At 47.3% G+C, this 22,224-nt stretch overlaps 1 protein-coding gene across 3 annotated transcripts in view; it reads left to right on the forward strand.

The window, feature by feature from the left end:
• The first annotated feature begins 891 nt into the window (after positions 1-891).
• The window catches only part of JPH2 (junctophilin 2), a 58,486-nt gene continuing 37,153 nt past the window's right edge, over positions 892-22,224 (forward strand). Inside the window, exon 1 of one of the 3 annotated variants that reach the window (XM_016152431.2) lies at positions 892-2,074. In XM_016152431.2, the coding sequence (XP_016007917.2) occupies positions 1,696-2,074 (379 nt within the window). In that variant the 5' untranslated portion in view covers positions 892-1,695. The remainder of the gene's footprint in view (positions 2,075-22,224) is intronic. The other 2 variants (XM_036229374.1, XM_036229375.1) reach the window with 2 other exon arrangements.

Genomic DNA, 22,224 nt, shown 5'->3' on the forward strand with positions numbered 1-22,224 from the left:
ATGTTCTCAAAGGCCTCCTGCTTTTTAGTGATTTCTATCCCCCATTACACACACACACACACACACACACACACACACACACGCACACAGAGCTTTCTGTCCTTGGTGGCTCCAACCTTTCCCGGAACTACTCTATGCTCCAGTTAACCCTGGGTTCAGTTGGGATTTCCAGTCATTAGCCCTGGCCACAGCTTCGTGTCGTGAAGATTTATTTGTTCCTTTCACTGGAGTTCAGTGGGAACCCGAGTGCTGGGAATCCACCCAGGCCCCTCACTCCTGACCCTGCCTCAGGAGCTTTATGAAGTCTGGCCTCACGGGCTCTTAGGGCACCAGAGTGAAAGAGAACTTGGAAAGAAAAGTTTTTTTTAAAAATCATGATCCTTGAGTATTTCGGAGATGAACTCATTATAATGCAATGGGCAACCCTGTGTCTCAGAGATAGAGGCCAGACTCCTTGCCTTTCAGAGGAGGTATTTATCCTTTGGAGGAGAGAGAAAGGGAGAGATTGGTGCCTTTTGCACTAGGTTCTTCCTAGGATTTCCCCCAGGGTTCCTCGGTGGAGAGGATTTGGGGTTTTGCATGAGCACAGGACTCAGATTTGCTCTATCTTCCAGAGTGTTTCCGGAACCTCCCCTCCCCTCCTGAGATCTTCCTCTGCTTTCAAAAGCCTACGTGAAACCAGGCCCCGTTCTTTTCTCTTTAGGTCACTCGATTCCATTTTGGGGCTGGCAGTGGCGCCACGGCCCTCGGACCTGGGAGGGCGTGTGAGTGGCGGTGGGGCTCAGATTTGCTCTGGGGGATTTGAAGTGTACCAGGACTGGGTGTTCTGCTAGCCTTGCCTCCCCCTCCCTTCCCGATTCCTCTACCCGACCCCTCCCCCCGCCCCCGCCGCCCCTTCCTGTGGATTCAGGGGGATCCTGCAGGTGGAAGGCAGCTCTCACCTAGGGGCAGGAAAAACCACCAAACGCCCCAGCAGCCTACACTTCGCTCTCAGCTCCCTTCCTCGTCCCTCCAGCCGCTCCCAGGGTCTGAAGCAGGAGCCCAATTTGAAACACCCCTCCCGCGTTGAAGGAGGCCGGGCTGGCCAGGGGGTTATTTTGGGAGCAGCTTCTGAGATCCAATGGCCTTGTTAGGGCAACACTGACCTTTCCGTCCGGGAGGAGGGCAGGACTGGAGAGGGGCGGGGCAGCGGCGGGGAGAGCGACAGCCCCGCACGCCCACGGGGTGGAGGAGAAGGGGGCCAGCGGGCTGCAGGCGTTCAGCCTGGTGGGGGCTGGGACTGTCACCGAGGGGAATTTCCCCTCTTCGAAATGGACTGGGGACCCCTCCACTCGACCCTTTCCCTGTGCTTCTTAAAGGGATCACAGCGTTTTTCCGTTGGCTCCATGGAAGCCAGACTTGGGACGCTCTGTGGAGACTTTGAATCTTTGCTTCCCGCCTCCTTCGCAGCTGGCTCCCGTCCTCTGGCTGACTGAGTGGGGGCCTCTCAGGCATGGCACTGACCAGCCGACCCAGTGCTGACTTGGCTCCTGGGCTCAGTCAGCCTCTGGTGGCATCTTGCTTTCCCCGTGCTGGGGCGCGGTGGTGGTGAGTGGGGGGCCCCGTCCTGAGCAAGCTTGGAGAGTGTCCCTGGCGCCCCCATCGCCCTTTCCCCCCAAGCTGGAGGACAGTGAGGTTGTCGGGGGCTATGATGAGATGAGCGGGGGCCGCTTTGATTTTGACGATGGCGGGGCGTACTGTGGGGGCTGGGAGAACGGAAAGGCCCACGGGCACGGCCTGTGCACGGGCCCCAAGGGCCAGGGCGAATACTCAGGCTCCTGGAACTTTGGCTTTGAAGTGGCGGGCGTCTACACCTGGCCCAGCGGAAACACCTTCGAGGGATACTGGAGCCAGGGCAAACGGCACGGGCTGGGCATAGAGACCAAGGGACGCTGGCTCTACAAGGGCGAGTGGACACACGGCTTCAAGGGGCGCTATGGGACCCGGCAGAGCAGCAGCAGCGGTGCCAAGTATGAGGGCACTTGGAACAATGGCCTGCAAGATGGCTATGGCACCGAGACCTATGCCGACGGAGGTGAGCCCAGCCTGGGGCCAGACGGGTGAGGTACACTGGTGGAGGGAGGGAGGAGCGAGGGGCCGCCGCGGACGGAATCAGAGAGGCCCGGATGTCATTTGCTGTGTGGCTTCAGGCAAGTTGGTCTACCTCTCTCAGCATCCATTTTCTTGTTAGTAAAGGTAGGGCCAATACCAGAGCTCCTGAGAGGATTGGCAGGAGGGCTCAGTACAAGGCCTGCCTTGTAAATACACACTCAACACACATTCAGTAAGGCGTAACTGCTACTCTTTGCATGCCAGGTGTACGATCAGCCGTGGAATATATATAGCCTGTGCTCTAGAAGAATTGGGATCTAGGCTCAAGCTCGCCTTGCAGATTACTTTAAAACAATAGATCATGACGTATTCATTCATCCATCCATCCGTCCATCCACCCACCCACCCTTGTGTCCCTTCATCCTTTTGTTCAGTGCACATTTCTGTGATACCTCCTCTTTGCCAGACCTTGTCAAAGGATTAGATACAAAGAGGAATAAGACACAGCCCATGGCTTCAAAGACAGGCTTGTAGACAATTATACACAAGTATGTAGAGTGGCAGAAAAGAAAAGAATGAGTAAAAAGCTCAGAAGCGTGAGAGGACTCAGTGGGTTAAGGAAATGGAGAGGAATTTTCTATGTCAAAACAGCCCTGGGAAATGGCAGAGCAGATGTCATCACCTTACCCACTGGGTGTAACTTTGGACATATCATTTATCTGGACCTCGGTTTCCTCATCCGTAAAGTGGAGTGTTTTAGATTATCAGTACTGCTCAAAATGTATTCAGTGGATAGGCAGCATCATTGTCTGCCAGTTAGAAATGCAAATTCAGGGGTCCCCTCCAAGACGACCTGAATTGGAATCTCTAAGAGTTGGCCCAGATATCTGCTTTAAGCTTCTCCAGCAATTTTTATGCACGTTAAAGTTTAAGAAGTATTGCTTTAAATCAGGGGCTTACAAACGATAGGTTGCTGGCCAAATTGGCCTGCTGCCTGTTTTTATACAGCTTGTGAGCTGAGAGTGGTTTTACATTTTGAAATGTTTGAAAAAAAATCAAAAGAAGAACACTATTTTGTAACGTGAAAATTATATGAATGTCCCTGCATAATATCCTCAATTTTGCCTCTTGGCCCACAAAGCCTAAAATATTTACTATTTGCCTCTATGGGGAAAGTTTGCCAGCTCCTGCTTTAAATGTTCATTCGGGTTCCTTCCAGCTCAGGATAATTCTGTGAAGTGTCCCTCACATGCCCCATTGGGAAGAGGCGCCAACACGCATTAATCCAAACTATGGCTAATTAAAAAAACTACATGTTTGATGTCAGAGTGCATTTGTAGTATATTATGTTTGTCACTAGTCTGCTCACTTTCTGGTGGAGAACGGAAGTGGGCAGTCTGGGAGTGGGCTGGGGTAGGGCAGGAAGGGGCATAGTCAGCCCAGGGTGGAAGGTTTGCTCAAGCCGCAGCCTTTGGGCACATAGAGAGCCGCCTCCTGTGCAGGTTGAGCTGCCGGCTGGGTTCCCGGCTGGGCTGCCCTCCATGTGTCTGGATGCTAATGAGGATGTATCCCTGGAGTTTCTGTTGGTGCAATGGTGGTGACATAGCACTGGCTGGAACTGGACAGCGCTGAGGATGAATTCTGGCGCCACGCTTCCTAATTCGGTGACCTTGAGCCGTTTGTTGAACTTCTGCAGTTCAGTTCGCCAGATGTTTATGTCCTACACTGCGCTAAGCACTGGGGACAAGCAGAGCGCAAGCCTCAGTTTCTCTGTCTGTAAGATGGAGGTAATCCTCGAGTGCTTGCCAGGGGTCAGTTACCTCTGCAAAGCGGTGCACAGTACGCGTGTGCCAAATGTTTCTTCCCTTTCCTCTTCCCTCTCTCCTAACCAAGGTGTATGTGTGGTAGGTGGGTGGGGGGGGGTGGTAGGGACTGGATGTGAGTAACAGGGACACACATTTCTGGGAAACTATGGGTTGATCTCCCAGTATGTGTAAAAGTGGGGGAACCCATTCGCTCATTCATGTGACCAATATTGTGGAGCATCAACTATGTGTCAGGCATCATCTCACAGTGAGTTCCAGGGACCAGGGCAGTGAACAAGCCAAGTCCTCAGGGAGTTCCCTGTGCTGTGAGGACGACAGAAATAAACTGGAAAACAAAGTCATGTTTAATTTCCAGAACGTAACGAACGTTATGAAAAAAAAAAAAAAAAGCGGAGAGGGAAGAGGGTGATGTTTTTGGATGGGGTGGTCTGAGGAGCAGGGTAGAGTGGACTAGACAGGGAGTGAGGACTTCCAGTTGGGGGGATGGCAGTCGCAAAGGCCCTGAGGCAGGACCGGGTTTGCGTGTTTGAGGAACAGCAAGAACGGCGGTGTCGGCAACAGAGTGACTGAGGGGAACAGGCTGGGCTGGCGCTGGAGCTGTGGGCATGGGCCGGATCGCGGAGGCTTTGCAGGGCCCTGGGTTTTATCTCAGGTGTGCCCAGGTCACCAGAAGACATGCCGCTCTGGTTTCCAGAGGCCTAGACTCCTCTCCTGAATGAGACAGCCCCACATCCAGGCGGCCTGGAAACCTCACAGATCCCCTCTCCCGAGACACACACGAGGTGCGACTCTCCAAAATTAGATATGGCCACTGCTTTGGAAAATCTCTTTAATCAACCTGTCATCAGCTCCCCTAGGGTTTGTAAGGACCTGAACTTTGCCCCATCCTGGGTAGCGCTGAAGGGAATATGAACAAATAAGATCCTGTGATTAGAAACGGTTGGGAGTTGGGCAGCTCTGGGTTACTACACAGCCTGCCCCTACCCTATTATTTAGTCTTCTAGAGCCTTAGTTTCCTCATCCATCAAATGGACTTATCTTGATCTCTCTTAAGATTTCTCATGGGATAAATAGATATTCAATAAATGGTAGTTGCTATTATTACTATTGACTATCATTAATTCATTCAATGAATATTTATTGAGTGATTATTATGAAGCCAGCGCAACATACACCGGGTGGTGGTGGCAGTGGGGAGAGTATAAAAATGGACAGAATGGAAAAGATTTCTGCCTTCCGGAGAATCTAACACAAAATCGCACTGCAGTGTGTTGGCTGCGAGGCAGGGGAGTACTACCGGGGAGTGAGGGGGCAAGAGGCAGGCAGCTAACCAGACGTAGGCATTCACGGAGGCTTCCTGGAGTAAGTGGCAAGCCAGGTGACAAGGATGGAAGACGAGTCATCCAGGTCAAGAGAACAGTGTACAAAGCCAGCAGGTCCAAAACTTGCTGTCCAGCTGGAGAGCAAACCGAAACTTGCATCTTATTCCCAGTTTTGAGAAAGAATGATCAAAGAGATTATATGTCTCATTTCTTACATTTCCCACCTTACCTTGCAGTCAGATGTTACAGGTGACTGCTCTAATCCAAAGAAAACAGCAGTTTTTTCACACTGGAAGTATTGACTCATTAATAGGTGGCGAAATCTATTTAGTGGCTCATGACCTGCATTTTTTAAGAAACGAAAGAACAAAACAGAAACGATCGGTGTTTCGCAGAGAGTAAGATATCGTTTCCTGAAATGTTTGTTCAGTTGAAAATGTATGCATATGTATAGTGTGTGTTCGTGTGTGTGTCATGATGTCAAGTGTATTTCACACTACAGGTCAAATGGTCAAAAAAGTGTGAAAATCGCTGTCCTGAAGCGACTCGACCTAGCATCTTCATTCAAGCCCCTGCCGTCAGACCCTCTCTCTCCTCCACGCTTGTCGCTTTGGTTGGAGGTTAAGCTCTCCCGTTCTCTTGTGGGAAGGGAAAGTGGGGCACGCAAAGGAGCTCAGGTTTTCCAAACCCTCCCATAGGCCTCCTGGCACCCCTCCCCTTCCTATAGCCCTCATTCCTCCACGACCCCCCCTCCCCCGGCCATATATAGCCAAGCTAAAAATAGCTGCTGACTTAAAACTCCAAAGCAAACGTACACTGGACCCTTAAGTAGTAATGTCCTGTGTGGCTGCTGCCTAGTGACTCCCACCCCAGAGACCCACAGACTCCAGGCCTAGGGGCGAGATTAGCGATCTTTGCTTTTTGAGGTTCTTGATCTGGGGTCTGAGGCTTGTTTGGCCTCAGAAGCACATAACTGTCCTGAAGCCGCAGGCAGGATGTGCGTGCGTGTGCACATGGACTGTCTGTTCTTCTGGGAGGTGTTTCCTCAGCGAGCCATCAGGTTCTCAAGGTAACTGGTGTTCTAACAAGTTCTCCAACCGTTAGTCTAGTTCGATAATCCCTGCCCTCAAATGTGCCACGGAGAAACCAGGCCCAAGGTTGACGTTTTTTTTTTTTCGTAACGCTGATAATAAAAATAGTTAACGTTTTCGGAGTGCGCCAGGTGTTCTTGGCACATGGCACACGCTGTGTTATTTAAATTTTCACGACTTCATGGGGAAGTACTGCCATTGCCCCAGTTTTATAGAGAGGAAACTGAGAGGCAGATCCTTTGCGTATTCTCACTCACAGTCCTCTAGCTAATAAGAGGCGAAGATAGAATTTGATAATAATAAGTGATAATTAAATATTTCATATTATAAGTATTTTAATACATAATAACTATACAAAATAGTCAGGACTGGCTATATAATTTGTGCGAGCCCGTGACAAATGAAAACGCAGGACCCTTTCTTCAGAGTCATTAAGAATTTCAGGATGGTGACGGCACAGCATTAAACCAAGTGCAGGACCCTTCTAAGTGTAGGGCCCTGTGTGACGACCCAGGTTGAATGCCCATGAAGCTGGCCTTGACAACAGTGATACGTAACCCCATTTATTGAGTCTTTCCTATGTGCCAGGCTCTATGCTAAGAATCTTACATGCATTATATTATTTAGGCTTCTTAACAACTCTCAGCTACTACAATAGTGGCTTTTGAATGTTTACGATTACAACCCACTGTAAGATCTGTATTTCACATTGTAATTCTATGCATACGGGCACAAAAATATAAAACTGAAACAAATTATTATGAACCAATATTTCCTTTCTATACGCATTAATTGCTATTTTCTCTTTTATTTGATCTCGTTGATAGAAATATTATTCTATCTTGTTGATATCTCGTTGAGAGAATTAAACTACCTTGATATATGTAAACACTTAGAACAGAGTTTGCATCTGGTTAGCGCTTTAATTATTATTATTATTAAATGCTGGAAAGATGACATTTTTTTATGTTTAACAATGATAACTGGGTCAAAAGCCCAAGCTTCTTTGCCCTAAGTGTGCTTACTTTTTTTCTCCTGCCCAAAGCCGATGACTTCAGCTCATTTTAGCCCTATTGATTCTGAATGTGGGGAGCTAAATAAATTTGCCAGGATAGAGGCCTGAGCAATACCCAATATAGTGTAACATTATTTAAATCTGTGATATGTGTTCCTTAAAGCAACTTAAGCTCCATATTTATTTATTTAATTGCTTCCCAAAGGAAATTTTTTTTTTCTGTTGATCTATCTTTATGCCAGTATCACTCTGTCTTGGTTACTGGAGATTTACAGTTAAGTTTTAAATCAAAGTAAATCCTCCAACTTTGTTCTTTTTGTTCAAGAGCGTTTGGTTTATTCTAGGACATTTCTATTTCTACATACATTATAAAATCAGCTTTTCAACTTCTACTACAAAGCCTGCTTGGAATTTAATTTAAAAATGCATTAGATCTATGCATTGATTTGGAGAGAATGGACATCTTAACATCATTGAACCTTCTAATCCATGGACGTGGTATATATCCCTATTTACTTAAGGCTTCTTTAATTTCACTCAGCAACATTTGGCAGTTTTCAGTGTTTTGCACATCTTCTGTCGAATAAAATTAACAAGTGTTTTTTATGATAGTGTAAGCGGTATTTTCAATTTGATTTTTTTTCCAATTGTTCACTGCTCGGTTATAGAAGTACAATTACGTTTATATATTGACTTTGAATCCTTTCACCTTACTGAAATAATTTCTTAGTTGTAGTGGGATTTTTTGTTTTTGTTTTTTCAGATACAAGAGAAACATCTTTTAATTTAAAATTTTTTGATTGCTGCTAAAAATCAAGTGTGGAAGTCCTAAGAGAGTCTGATAGTACAAAAGGGAGACATGCGGAGCTTGCGCACTCAGGGTCAAGAGTCGCCAGATCCGGGTTCGAATCCCAGCTGTGCCAATTCTTAATTCTATGAACGTGGGCACATCATGTAATCATGTAACCTTTCTAAGCTGCTGTTTTCTTTCTTCCATTAAGGATGTCGAAATCCTCCTCAAAATATGGTTGAAACAACAAAATGAGATAATGCATTAAAAGTACTTAACATAATGCCTGTCACCTAGAAAATGCTGAAACATATATTCTCCTTTCTGTATTTCCTACATAACCCAGAGGGCAACCTAATTCAGGATGGCTTGTACCATAGCCGTTCCTGTTTTGGGGAGAATGTTGCAGCACAAAAATTAGCTTTTGACTTTGGAGCAGTTAATAACAACGCTTCGTTAGTTCTGCCTTAAGTCCTGCCAGTGTAGACGGACCGCATGCCAGGCACGATTGCATTTCGAATGTAGAATCAGCATAATTTAACCTCATCTTGAAAATCTCATGTCCCAGTTCACAGCCAAGGGTCAGAGTGACAGTGGCTGAGATGCCGTCTCGCCAGCTTCTTGGCATTAACTGGGACCCCAAGGGAGCAGAGTGGACCCTCAGCAAGACAGGGAAGTGGAAGTAATTACTCTTTCCTCTCTGTGGCCTTGTTTTCTGTGATGCATGTGTCTAATTGGCCACGTCCCCCAGACGTGCCCCTGTCCAAGTCTGGTCCTCTGGGATTCATTGAGCTTGCTTGTTTCCAGGGCCTGCTAATTCCGTGTCCCCAGCAGCTGTTCCCTGGACTAGCTCTAGCTGCCACTCCCTTGAGAGGAATGTCAAGTGTCATTTTCTGAGGACTCTGGCTCAGGGTGGGGTGCGGGGTGAGGAGGTTGTTTCCTGCCGTAGACCAGAGAGCTATCCTCATTCTCTCCTAACCTTCCCAAGCTGGAGCCACAGAGCAGGTGGGCAGTTAGGTCTGGTCCCGAGTAACGCATCCAGGAACGCCACTCGCTCCTGTGTAACTGATCGTTGACTGGTGACGAAATCTGTAGAGCTGTCCAAGGGCAGTGGGAACTCCAGAACCCTCTGCCCCACAGTGAGCTCCTTGCGACTGGAAGTGTCCAGGCACATGTCAGCAGCATGGACAGTGTGGAGTGGGGGCCACACAACAAGGGCTGCAGGAAGAGGTTTGGCATGTGCTGTGGTTTTTTATTCCTATTATTTTAAATTAAATGGAAATCCTTCGTGGATACCATCTTCATAGAGTGATCAAATTTCGCATCATGGACAACAGGACAACCTGCCCATGTGGGCCCTGGATAGGATGAATAGGGAAGGACAGGACATCACCTATATAACATTCCGGCCAGGAAGGTGTGGAGAGGGGGTAGTTTCTGCAGGGCCTTCAGGCCATTGTAAGAACTTGGCTTCTACTCTGAGAAAAATGAGGACTATAAAAGTAACATGATCTGACTTCATTTAAAGGGGTTCCTTCGGCTACTGTGTTGAGAGACTGTTTGTGGGGAGAAGCGCAGATACAGAAGGGGTAGAAGCAGGGAGACCAATTAGTGAGCTTATGCAGTGATACAGGTGAGAAGCGACAGTGTCTTGGACCATCTCGTCGCAGTAGGGGTGGAGAGAAGTGATTGAAATCTGAATCTATTTTCATGGTAGAGCCGAGAGATTTTGCTGACAGGTTGGTGGTGGGAGCGAGAGAAAGAGTCAAGGATGGATCCCAGGCTTTGGCCTGAGCCACAGAAGGACGGCATCGTCCTGAGTGAACTGAGACAGGATGAGGGTTCGAAGAGGGAAGGGTAGGAGCTCAGTGTTGCACCTCGTGGGTGACAGATGCCTGTTAGGCCATGTGAGCATGAGGACCTGCCCCCTCCCCCCTCTGTCACACGCCCAATTATTTCTGGTTTCCGAGGCCTGCAGGGTTGCAGAACTGATCCAGTGCCTGGCAAAGGGGCTTTGCCCAGGCCATAAGACCCTGGGCTGTCAGCACCCAGGCGGCGTCTCATAGTTAATCCTGTGCTTCTTGTACAAACCGTGGGGTTTCATCCGGGGCAGTGGCCTCTGGATGTCGGGGGTGGTGGAGCCCTATAGGCCATGGGATTTGCCATACACTGCTGCAACCCAACCCTGCTCCTGGGAGCTGGTTACAAATGCCACCAGCTCCTCTGCTTCAGGTCACCCAGCATTGATCCTGGGAAACCCGAGACAGTGGAGCTTTGATGGGCGGCAGCATTTGGGAGCCATGGGAAGGGACTTGGTGCCACCTTGCAGGCCAGCCAGAGAGCGAGGCCTTGGGATTGTTGTGGGGAAAACTGAGTGCAGTCTAAATACTCACCCAAAGGGACCGTCCAACCATGCCATCAAGAATGAGTCCATTAAAAAGACAAAAGTGGACCCACCTACACTCATATGGAAAGGAATCTAAGACATTTTAAGTGAACGAAAGCCATTCGACAAATATTTGTTGAGTGGTTAATGTGTGCCAGGCGGGGTTCTCAGTGACTGTGGTGGTGGAGTGGGGAGCAGCTAACCTTCTAGGCTGTTATTTGGATAGGCTTGTCAATGAGTAGAAAAAAGTCCAGAAGGCCCTCAATTGTTAATAGCATTGCCCTGGGGGAGAGAATACAGAGGTTTTTTATTTACAATACTACTCTATTGTTAGAATTTTATGCAATGAGCACATATGACTTTTGTAAATTTTTAAGAAGTGCCCTGCTCCCAGACATGATAAGGAGCCTTCAGGGTACAAAAAGCATTTGGAGGCTCTAAGCAGAATTCTCTAGAATCTGGATTCAGATCCCAAATAATCTCCCTTCATTTCTCTCCACTCTGAGGTATTCGGCTCTTCAAAGCAAGGCAGGATTGAAAGGGCAAGCAAGGCAGGAGATCTGTTCTTTAGTCCCAGCTAGTACTGCCTGGCTATGTGGCCTTAGGCAGGTCCCTCTACCTCTCTCTGCCAAGCTTCCTCCTCTGTATAACGAGGGGGCCAAATCACACTTGCTCCTAAGGTTAAATCAATTTTCTCTCATATGCAATACCAGCTAACGTACAGTGGCTGCCCGCAGACATGGTGAGGGGAGACTGCATGGCCATATTACGATTGATTAGCAGCGTCTGTTGCAGACATAGGGCGAGAAAAAAGGTGGCCCATGTGACAGATTACTTGTTGCCTTCAACTAGATGGTCTCCAAGGTCCACTCTAGCTGTGACCTTCTCGGCACTGAGCTATCCTCACTTACCCCCAAGTTGAGGTCGTATGGGAATGTGTGACATATTTGCAGATACCAGGAACACGACAGTCTGTATTAAGCGTGGGGTGCTGGCGCTGGCTCCCACCAGCTCATGAGAGCCCATTGTTAAATTTTCAGGAAGTTATAAGCCAATTGTTCAACTGGTGGTAGCTTGACTGGCCATGTAGAAATATTTCCGTGCTGGAAACTGACTAATGTTCCAATCAGGGTTGTTTTATTTTCACAAACAGCTGTTTTACCAGTGTACCAATGAACATTGTCCTAATAAGAAATGCCCTTTTTTCTTTCTCACCCAGGTTTAGGGTGACCAGCCATCCCAGGTTTGCCAAAGTTTCCACATCTCAGAAGGTCCTCAGTCTCAGGCAAACTGGGATGCTGGTCGCCCTGCAATCCTTTTCCATGAAACGAAGGGAACTGAGATTTGTTGAGAGTCTGAGATCTCTGCTAGATAACCTATATAGTACTCGCAGCAACTCTGCAAAGTAAACTTGCCATGCTTATGTTGCTGACCGGAGTAGACTCAGAGAGAACTTGTCCAAGGCCATGTCCTTGTTCATTCAACCGACAGTATCTGCTGAATGCAGATGTGCCAGTCATCACACTGAGTGCTGAAGATGCTGCAGTATGCAAGGCAGGACCTCGTTCAGGAGCATGACGTCTAACGTCAGAGACCAGCATCGGACAATTATTTAATTACAGCATGAGATAAATAATGTGAAGGGAAAATAGAAGAGTTTATGAGCTGATAATGGGGAACCTAGCCTGGTCGGGTAGTCAGAGAAGACTCCCTTAAGGAAGTGATGTTGAGGCTAAGATCTGAAGGATGAATAGGGGTTAACCGAGTGACAAAAGAGCCACAGTGGGCCGAGCCAAAGGAACATTCAAAGTGCAAAGCCTTGGAGGTGGGAATGGAGTCTGTTGTGTTCAAGAAAAGGCTGGAACACAGAGACCGAAGAAGCATGGTGGATGAGGCTGGAGGGTTGGTAGGGCCCAGGTCATGAGGGCTTTGTGGGGCACCATGAAGAGTTCGGAAGTCATCGTTATGGTAGATGCTGCGGGACACCCTCGGACACCCCTCAGATTAGGGGCCTCATTCCCTTAGCCGCTGGGAGTGTTGACTGCTGGTGGCTCATAGCTGGGCATTTTCTTCTGTCGAAGGGCGGTGCCTCATTCCCGTGGGCGACCCACAGCTAATGACTGATAGATACAGGAGTATAAAGACCCGGCCTCCTTGCTTTGATTTTCGTCAACTCTGAAGGGCCAGCTCCAAAGATCCCCATGGGATCAGCTGAGGCCTTGGTTATTCAACTTTCACCGTTGAATCCTACTTCCTTCCTTACAGGTATTCATCCTGAGAACATGGCCCCCCAAATCACTCACATGTAATCTCGGTCTCAGAATGTTTCCTAGGGACCCAAGACAATCCTCCCTCCAGACACTGGGAAGCCATTGCAGGGTTTTAAATGGAGTAACCGGATCAGATCTGCATCTTATCTAGGAGATGACTCTGTGGCAGCGAAGCGTGGATTGAATCGGGCGGGCATCAGGGGAGGAGGGAGACCAGGGAAGATGCTGTTGTAGTTGACCAGGGAGGACTGAAGTGGCCTGGACTGGATGGGTGGATGGAGATAAAGAGGAGCTGGGGAATTAAAGGGATATTCAGAACCCGATCTATCTGTTTCTAAAGCCCAAGCAATTTCCTTTATTCCTTATTTTGCCCCTAAAGATGTCTCAGGCTTGAATTGCTTTCTCCAGGACACAGGGTCCATGGTCTTTATCCAGGTGGGTTAGACCCAAGCTAGGGTGGGTGCCCTATACTCGGGAGGATCTGTATGGGTGTCTGTGGCGTTGGCAAGCATGTTCACCAAAAGTGCATTCCCGGTTTACCTGGTCTGATTTAGGTGTGCGTGTACGGGAGCTACTGACCCCTGGACCCTCTGATGCTCACTTCCCCACCTGCCATGCTCTATCTTAAACCCTGTCTGAAATCCGTTGATGACGCTTCTGTAGTCTTGCCTGGCGATCTTGCGCTAATGTCTGAGACTGTGCGAGAGGACATGGAGAAGGACCAGGGATGGCTGTTAGACAAAATAAGCAAGATACAGACAAGACAGCTGCCACAGGAGGTAAGAAGTGATGAACATCTCAAGCAATGAGAGTTTGGAGGAAGGAAGGTGGCCTGGAGAGGTTTCCTGAAGGAGGTGGCTTTGCAACGGGGCTTTGACAGGTTTGGGAAGACAAAGATGAGAAGGTAAATTGGGTCCAGGTCAGCAAGACACTGTCAGCTAAGGACTGCCACAGGCAGTAGGGACCCCTGGGGAGGGGCTAGTCCTGATTCCTCTCTCTCCATCTCTGTGCAGTTCTCCAGGGACACCGACGGTTGGACCTCAGACAGTTTCCTAGAAATAGGCAGGTGTCACTGGCCAGGAGAGGTGGTGTTCTCACTGTCCATTCTCTATTTGGAGGCGGAGTCCCTGCTCTGGCCCACACGTTTCTTCTCTGCCTCACAGTGGACTCGGGATCTCTTAGACCTCCCTTGGGTTTCTGAAACGGTCATGCTTGCATCAGAGCTGAGGTTTGGGTGAGGACTTCTGAGCCTTTAACTTGTAAGGGGTGTTCTCAGATTCTTAGCAGTGCAGAGGAGAAAGCACCAGTTGGGATACTTGCCTGTGACCTCCAACAACTGCTATGCTTGTGTGATCATGAGCGAGTCGTTTAAATTCTGTTTCAATTTTTCCAACTGTAAAATCAGAACGATAATACCTACAATCTGTTAGGATTTTTTTTTTTTTTTGGTCCGTAGGTATCAGAAAACTCTGACTCCAAATGACTTAAATCAGCACTTCCCACAGAAATATGATATGGGTTACATATGTGATTTAAAATTTTCTAGTTATTGTAAAAGGTGAAATTAATTTTAATAATATATTTTATTTAACACCTTATCCAAAGTATTATGATTTCTACATTAACCAATATATAGTTACTACTAAGATATTTTACCTTCTTTTTCGTACTGATTCTTTGAAATTCAGTGCTCGATAACCACTTTTCTTGTGGCTACCATATCGGACAGCACAGACTTCAACAATAAGGATATTTATGATCTCACATAAACAGGAATCCAGAGGTGGGGCAGTCTCCGGATTGGCTAATTTGGAGGCTCAACAATATCAACAAGGACTCACGCTTTGCCGCCCAAAGAGTGCCAGCTTTGTGGTCGGCTAGCTCACCTCATGGTCCCACAATGGCTGCCACAGCTCCAGCGGTCACCTTCACATGCAGCAACATCCAGCAGCAGAAGGGAGTATGTTTCTCTGCATAGTCGTCTTTATGGGAGCTAAGAACTCTTCCCCGCCTCCCTCGCCCCACCCCTCTGGCCCACTTTTCCTTAGGTCTCAATGCCCAATTTCATCAGATGCTCATATCTGATCTAATAGTTGGCAAGATGGAGAGAACTGGATGCCAGTTTGGAGCAATCAGGATTTACCCCTGGACCTTCCTCTGAGTCTGGACCCTGGAACAGAATTGGGGCTCGATCAGCAAAGGAGAGAACTGCTTTTGGGTAGCCCACAGTATCTGCACAGTATCTGCTCTCCTGACCTCACCAGGTTGAGCTGATGGCTTGCTTTCTCATCTCCTCTCTTGCATTCTTATAATACATAATCTACAACTTCCAGTTTTTGTTGGTTTCTTTAAAGTGGAGTGAGAAGCTAAAGACATCTGCCAAACAATCTGAGTGTAGAAAATGTTGAGATTTTTTTATAACTTCATTACCAATCTTGTATAGGTATTCATACTGAATTCGAGGGCACTATTTTAGGGACTCTCCTTTATGGACATCCAAAAGCACTCGGTTTGTTTTCAGAGCAATAAAACCCTTTTTAAAATTTGATAGCCCATTGGTTTAGATAACAACTATTGATAAACCACATAATATCAGTAATAAGCACAGAAGTAAACAGGTTTAGGAACAGTCTTAAGTAAACATACGACCCACATGTGGCTAAGAAGTATGTGGACTTCCTGGAGTATGGTCTGCCAGCCGGGCACCTTGGGGGGCTAAGGGCGTCAGTTAACAATTTGAGAGAAGGAACAGAGCATGTTGGGTAATTGGAGGTCAGTGGAGCGTTGTTACAGCTTATTAGAATCATCTGCGGTGCTTAAAAAGTCTCCAGTATCCACATCGATTAAGTCATAATCTCTATCCTGCAGGGTGGCTCTTGTACTATAGATGCGGCTTCCAGAAACGACGCTGTCATGCGTGTTTAGGGAGTGTGGGGGCAGGTCTCGCTGTTGAACAGACCCCCACATTTTTTTCCTCCCAAGTAGGAAAGCTCCGAGGCTTCCCTGAGTCAGAAGTGTGACCAGACACGAGCCCGCTTTCTTGCGGGCGAGCCGACCGAGGCAGAAGGCTGGAGCTGCTCTCGTTCTCCCCCTCTGAGTTCTTGGTCTTATCTGGCTCCTTTACATCTTTCTAGTTAATCCTCTCTGGGCCAGGTTTTCTGAGCAGACTCTGACCTGTCAGAAACCTAGTCTTCACTGAGCACTTTTCCTGCATGCCAGACGCCTCACAACTAGTTCATGTCATCTTTGATCAACCGACCCTCCCCATTCTGGTGCCACCCAAGACCTGGCCCATCGACTCTCTGGACCACTGCTGTGGCCGCAGTTTATCTGTGTGACGGTCGATTAAATCTAGTCCACCCTGGTGCTAGACTCTAAGTCTCCGAGGGTAAGGACAACGTCTATTTATTTACCACTGTATCCCCAGCACCTAGCATCAAGATTGCAGGATCCATAACAAATACTTGTTGAATTCAAAGGAATGAACCATACGAAGGAGGTCTCATTACCTCCATTTTACAGAAGGACAGACTGAGGCTCAGTGGACTTAAATAATTTAGGCCCATTTCAGAACTATTCAGTATCAGAGTTAAGGTTAAAACTCTCCCCTGGCCAACTTCTACTGATATTTCAAGCTTGGGCTTAAATGTGACATCACCCAAGAAGATTTCTTGAACTCTACACCACCCTGCGTCCTCCCACATGACGTCATGTCATTTTGAATTCCTCTTGGCACTTTCCCCAATTGCAGTTAGATAACTATGATCATTCATTCACTGTGAGCCTTTCCTATCAGACTTTGGCTTCTAAGAGGGTGGGAGCCATGTCTGGTTGTTGCTGCTATGATCCCAGCATCTAGCACAGTTCTGATGAATCTGTATCTTCTGACTGATACATTCTTCCAGGGGCAGGACCCACATCTTCTCAGTAGTGATTGGCAGTGGTTGCCAAGCACATTCAGGTCTTCACTCAGTTACTAGGATACTGGTAAAGGCTGGTGAGGGCCATAACCATGGCCAATACAGTCCTGTCCCTCCGACCAGGGTCCTAAATTTAATAAAATCTGAATATTGCCTTCTTCCTGCAGTTGCCCTTCTGGTTTAGTATAGAATAACTGGAGGAGGAAGGAGAAGAGCATGCCAAGAAGAGGACGGAAAGCATGTGCAAAGGCCCTGAGGTGGGAGGGCGAGCATGACTGGAGAGCTGTTCAGAGTGAGTCAGGAGAGGGGGGCAGGCTTGGCGGGCTGCTGAGAATCTTGCTCTTACCCTGAGGGAATTGGGAAGCCCTGCAGTGTTTTCAAGACCAGGCGAGGGGACCAGCCCAAAGGGTGTCAGGAGGCGTGGTCCTTCTTCTCTCCCTCTTTGAATGTGTCCTTCCTGTCCCTAGGGAGCACTAGCCTGTCTTAGAGAGAGTCAGACTGGGGATGGCCCCAGTACTTGGCTTTTCCCCCTTCCCAGGGCCTCGTCACTCCAAGCCTCCCCTGGGTGTCTGTGCCTCTTGCCACTTGCTTGTAAGTTTCCTAATATAGCCTGGCCATTTCCTTCCCAACTGATGGCCAAGAACCATTCTCCTGTTGCAATCTCAGTTCTTCTTGAGCTTAAAGGGACCATGTCAGCCCATCTCACGCCAAATTTAAGCTAAAGGTAGATGGGTTAATTTAATTTCAAACTTGTCCAACCCAGAGACTAGATGTCTTTTCTCTTTTCCCCAGTTTTCCATCTTTTTGGCTTGCTTGTCCACTTTCCCTTTACATGTTATTTTTTTTTCTTCTTTTTTCTGAGACAAGTTGAAGGAGCAAAGCTAGACATGGATGTGAGTTTTGCTGCTTGTGTATTTATTAGCTGTGTCATTTTGGGTGAGTCTTATATGGAAACCATGACGTACCTTTGTGGTCATTTTCACAGAGCTGTTTTCAGATGGATTGAGCAGAAAGGAGAGAGAATAAACAGTTTTGGAATGAAGGTTGTTCATTCATTCATTCAACAAATATTTATTGAATACCTACTTGGTACTATCCTAGATACTGAGAATATAGCAGTGAACAAAAAAGAACAAATTCTTGCCTTTATGGAACTTACGTTCCAGTGAGGGCAATGGTCAGTAAAGAAACTAAAAAGAAAATCTACGTTATAGTAGGTATGCTATGAGGAAAAGGAAAGCAAAGAAGGGAGACACGAAACCTCAGGTAGGGGTTATGATTTTAAATAGGATGGTTGGGGAGGCTTCAGCGAGAGGACATTTGAGTAAAGGTTGAAGACGATGAAGGGAGGGAGTCGTGACGCTTTCTGGAGGAAGAGCATTCCGGGCAGACGGAACAGCAAGTGCAAAGGCCCTGAGGCAGGGCCATGACTAGTATGTGGGAGGAACGGCAAGGAGGCTTTTGTGGCTAGAGCAGAGCGAGGGAAAGGAGAGAACGGGAGGAAGTGAGGACAAAGAAGTGATGGGGATGAGATCAGTTAGGGCCTCGTGGGTGACTAAGAACTTTGGTTTTTCCTCTGAGTGAGAAGGGGCCGAGCAGTGTCATGAGCTGACTTATTATACTTGAACAGAGCCCCTCTGATTGGTATGCTAGGAATAGATAGATGAGGTCAAGGCCAGAAGCAGAGACCAGTGTAGCAGCCATCATGAAAATCCAGGAGAAACCATGGCGGGTCAGACGACCAGTTAGTAGCAGTGGGGACGGTGAGAAGCAGCTGGATTCTAGACTCACATGGGAAGTAGAGCTGATGAGATTTCCTGAGGAATATCTTCAGGACTCCATACTGAATGGTTTTTTTTATTTCCTTCTTAAAAGTTTATTTACAAATTACTTATTTACTTATCAAATCAACTTTATCAAGGTATGATTTCCATGTGATACAATGTATACTTTTAAGTGTACCCTCTTGACAAGTGCACACCTGTGTAACCACTGGCACGATCAAGATCTGGAACATTTCCATCAAGTCAAAATTCCCCTTCGTAGTGCATCCCTCCTGCCTCCAGCCCCTGGTAACCACAAATCTGCTTTCTGTCACGATAGGTTAGTTCTTCTAGACTTTCATGCAATTGGAATCATGCGGTTTGTACTCTTTTGTCTCTGGCCTCATTCACTGAGAATTTTTTGATATCCATCCATGTTGTGTGCATGAGCAGTCTGCAACATTTTACTGATAACAGGCATTCACTGAGTGGTTGACCACAGTTTATTCACCAGAGATGGACGTTTTTTACGTTGTTCCCATTCTTTTTTTTTTTTTTTGTCTCTTTTTTAATCTTCCTGAAAACCCTGGAAAGCAGGTATTATTTTTCTATTTTCCAGATGAGGAAATTGAATATCAGAAGGAACTTGTCCAAGGTTCCCCACCTGAGCTGATATTTGAAACCAGTTTGTCTCTGACTCCACGTTTCTTTCTGTCCTTCTGCCTCCCACGCAACTGTGGCCACACGTGAATGAACTTGGGCAATGGAACATATCACTTTTCCATCTATCCATGTCCTCATTTTTTCATTTTTTGCACCAGACTCTCATTTCTCCGTTCTCTGCACCTGCCACACAATCCCATTTGCCCATTTCCGCAGCTTGAGTCAAGCCTCAGTTCAAATTCCGGTTCTGCTCCTTCCTCACTGTGTGACTTTGGGCAAGCCACATCACCTCTCTGAACATCAATCCCCCTGTGAAACTGAGATCATATATGTATCCTCCTCTACTGGATTGTGCCCAGTGCTCTCCCCCTTCTCTGCCTCTCTCAGTTTCTCTTTGGCCCTTTTCTAGCTGATATTCCATGACTGGTGGTTTTTTTGTGGCTGGTCATTGAAGGGAGGAGGCCCTGATGTCCCTCTTACCTCTGGCTGTTTCTACCTGCTGTACAGAGGGTACAGACCTCTCTGACAAATTAAAGCAGAGTTTCTGGTGGTGAGGCCTAGGGATCTCTATGTTATTTTTAGAGCTTCTAATGTGGCAGTCAGGGTTGAGAACAGTGGACTCAGAGCATGAGCTTTGGGTGTCAGATTTGAGTTTATTTCCTGCTTTCCTGGTCAAGTCGCTTAACCTCTCAGACCACTGACTTCCTCTCTTGTAAACGAGCATCATCATGGGACCCACCTCACAGGACTGTTGAGAGGTTTAAGTGAGCCTTTGGCACTGTGCATGGTCCTCAACAGGGCCTTTCATGGTGTAAAGGCCAGGGCGAGGTAGGAGTGGGGACCTGAGCTGGAGCAGCCTGTGCTGGGAGGGACTAGGCAGTGCAGGGTCATGAGGATGTGCTGTCCTTCCCTTCCAGAGTCACAGGGTCCCCATTTCTACAAGCCCTATGTGTCAAAATTAAGCCAAACCTTAATTAGCTTCATAGCCAACAAGTCATTTACTGATGCAGCCATGGAGGCCTTAAGATGGGAAGAGAAGCTCAAGGTCAAACGATGAGATGGAGTTTCTGGACAGGTTCAGCCAATCGATCAGCGAGTATTTGTGGGCCAGGCACTGTTCCAGATGCCAGGGGTACATTGGAGAAAAAACAGGAGAGATCCCTGCCCTCATAGAGCTTCTATTCTAGCAGGGGGAGCAAAGCAATAAATATAATAAATACGTCATATAATATGTTAGAAGGTGATCAATGCTATAGAAATAAAGTAAAAGTAGATCAGTGATATCTGGGTGCTTGTGGGGGTGCGGGCAGATTGCAATTTTCAATAGGGTGGTCAGGGTACGGCTTATTGAGCAAAGACTTGTAGGTTACTGGAGAAAAGAGTTCCAGGCAGAGGGAACAGCCTGTGTGGAGGCCTGGATGGGAGCATGGCTGTCGGATCGAGCTTAGGGGTCCCTTACTTGCTGACTATTCAGTTACCCAGCCATCCTGAACAAGATTCGATGAGAAGACCATTTGGTCGTTTTGGTTAACCAGGGGAAAGTATCAGCATGTATTCAAAACAAAGACTCTGAATTCCCTACCACCTGCTCCAATTCAATGTGCCAGACACTGTTCGGCATACTAGAGGCATGAAGATGAAGGCAGAGAACTGGCTCTCAGTGGTGCTGCCTGGCAAAGAAAGACCAAGGAAGCGGAAGAGGTGTGTGGGAGGCGAGGGGAGATGATGAGCTAGAGGTGGCTGTGTAACATCAGGGGGGCTTCCATCTCCAAGCTGCCATGCGGACCTATAGAAGGGAGGGGAAGGGGTTGAGGGTATGTTGATGGGGGTCAGCCGGACATAGATGGCAGGTATAAAAACACCAGATGATACAGGGTATGTTGATGGGGGTCAGCCGGACATAGATGGCAGGTATAAAAACACCAGGGATGATGCAAAGGGGTTTTGGATGGCGCCTGGAGGAGGTGAGCACAGTAGGTTGGAGGCAGGGTATAGAGATATTGTGTCAATTTATTCACACAATTCGGGTGATCTCACACACTAGCTCAACTTTGTAGAACAACAATATCAATCATATATCTTCTCTTTTAGAGTTTTTCAGAGTATTAGGTCATTTAAACCTTGAACGACCCTTAGGTAAGAGGCAATTATTATCTCTGACAGACGAGGAAGTCGAGGCACAGAGAGGTTAAGTCACTTGCCCAATATTACACAGCTAGTAAGGGCAGAGGCAGGATCTGGACCGAGGAGCCTAGCATTGGGGTCTGTGCTCCTAACCACTACTGCGCTACCTCTAATTCACATGGTGGCCCACTTACAGAGCCTTGTTCCCAGGAGTGCACGTGCTTACCCATGGACACGCAAGGCCTTTGCTGACATCTCCTTGTATACACCACTCTCCTGCATACACGTGGTCTTATGTGGTCTCAATTTCACTAATGCTAACAACCTCACACACTCATTTTTCTTAGCATGCCTCATGTTACTTTGTGGTTGAGTATTCAAATGTCCTGGCACACTCAGAACTTCTTACACACCCATAATGTCACCTCCAGTGGGCACTCATCCCACTGTGTACACACTGCATTGCACACTCATGATCTCATATGGTCAAAAGACACTGATATGCATGCCCATGAAAGTCTTCTATATACATGGCCTTGCACAAATTCATGCTCTTTCATGCTTTTCAACACAGTCCCAGGTTCTCCAACGTTCACACTATTGTGCAAACTCATTGCCTTATTCATTCATGAGCTTGGACGTTCACATCACCTTGAACACTATAACCATGCACATGCATCTAACCTTATATATAGACAGAGCCTTGCCTGCTACCCAAATTTACACACTTACCCTCTAACAGTCTTGAATCCTCACTCAACTTTGCCTTTCCTTGCACACTCAAGACCTCAAATGCTAACATAAGCTAATTTTGCCCCCCAAAATGCAAATATTCACTTTACTACATAAACTCACTGTCTTGCCCACTTATATCCTTGTGTGATTCAAAATCTGTGCACACTCATTTAAATTCACACTCAGAGAACCTCACCTGCTCATCCTGCTTCACACTTAAAACTGACT

Source organism: Rousettus aegyptiacus, unplaced genomic scaffold (assembly GCF_014176215.1).
Source record: "Rousettus aegyptiacus isolate mRouAeg1 unplaced genomic scaffold, mRouAeg1.p scaffold_m13_p_12, whole genome shotgun sequence".
In the NCBI taxonomy this organism is placed as follows: Eukaryota; Metazoa; Chordata; class Mammalia; order Chiroptera; family Pteropodidae; genus Rousettus; species Rousettus aegyptiacus.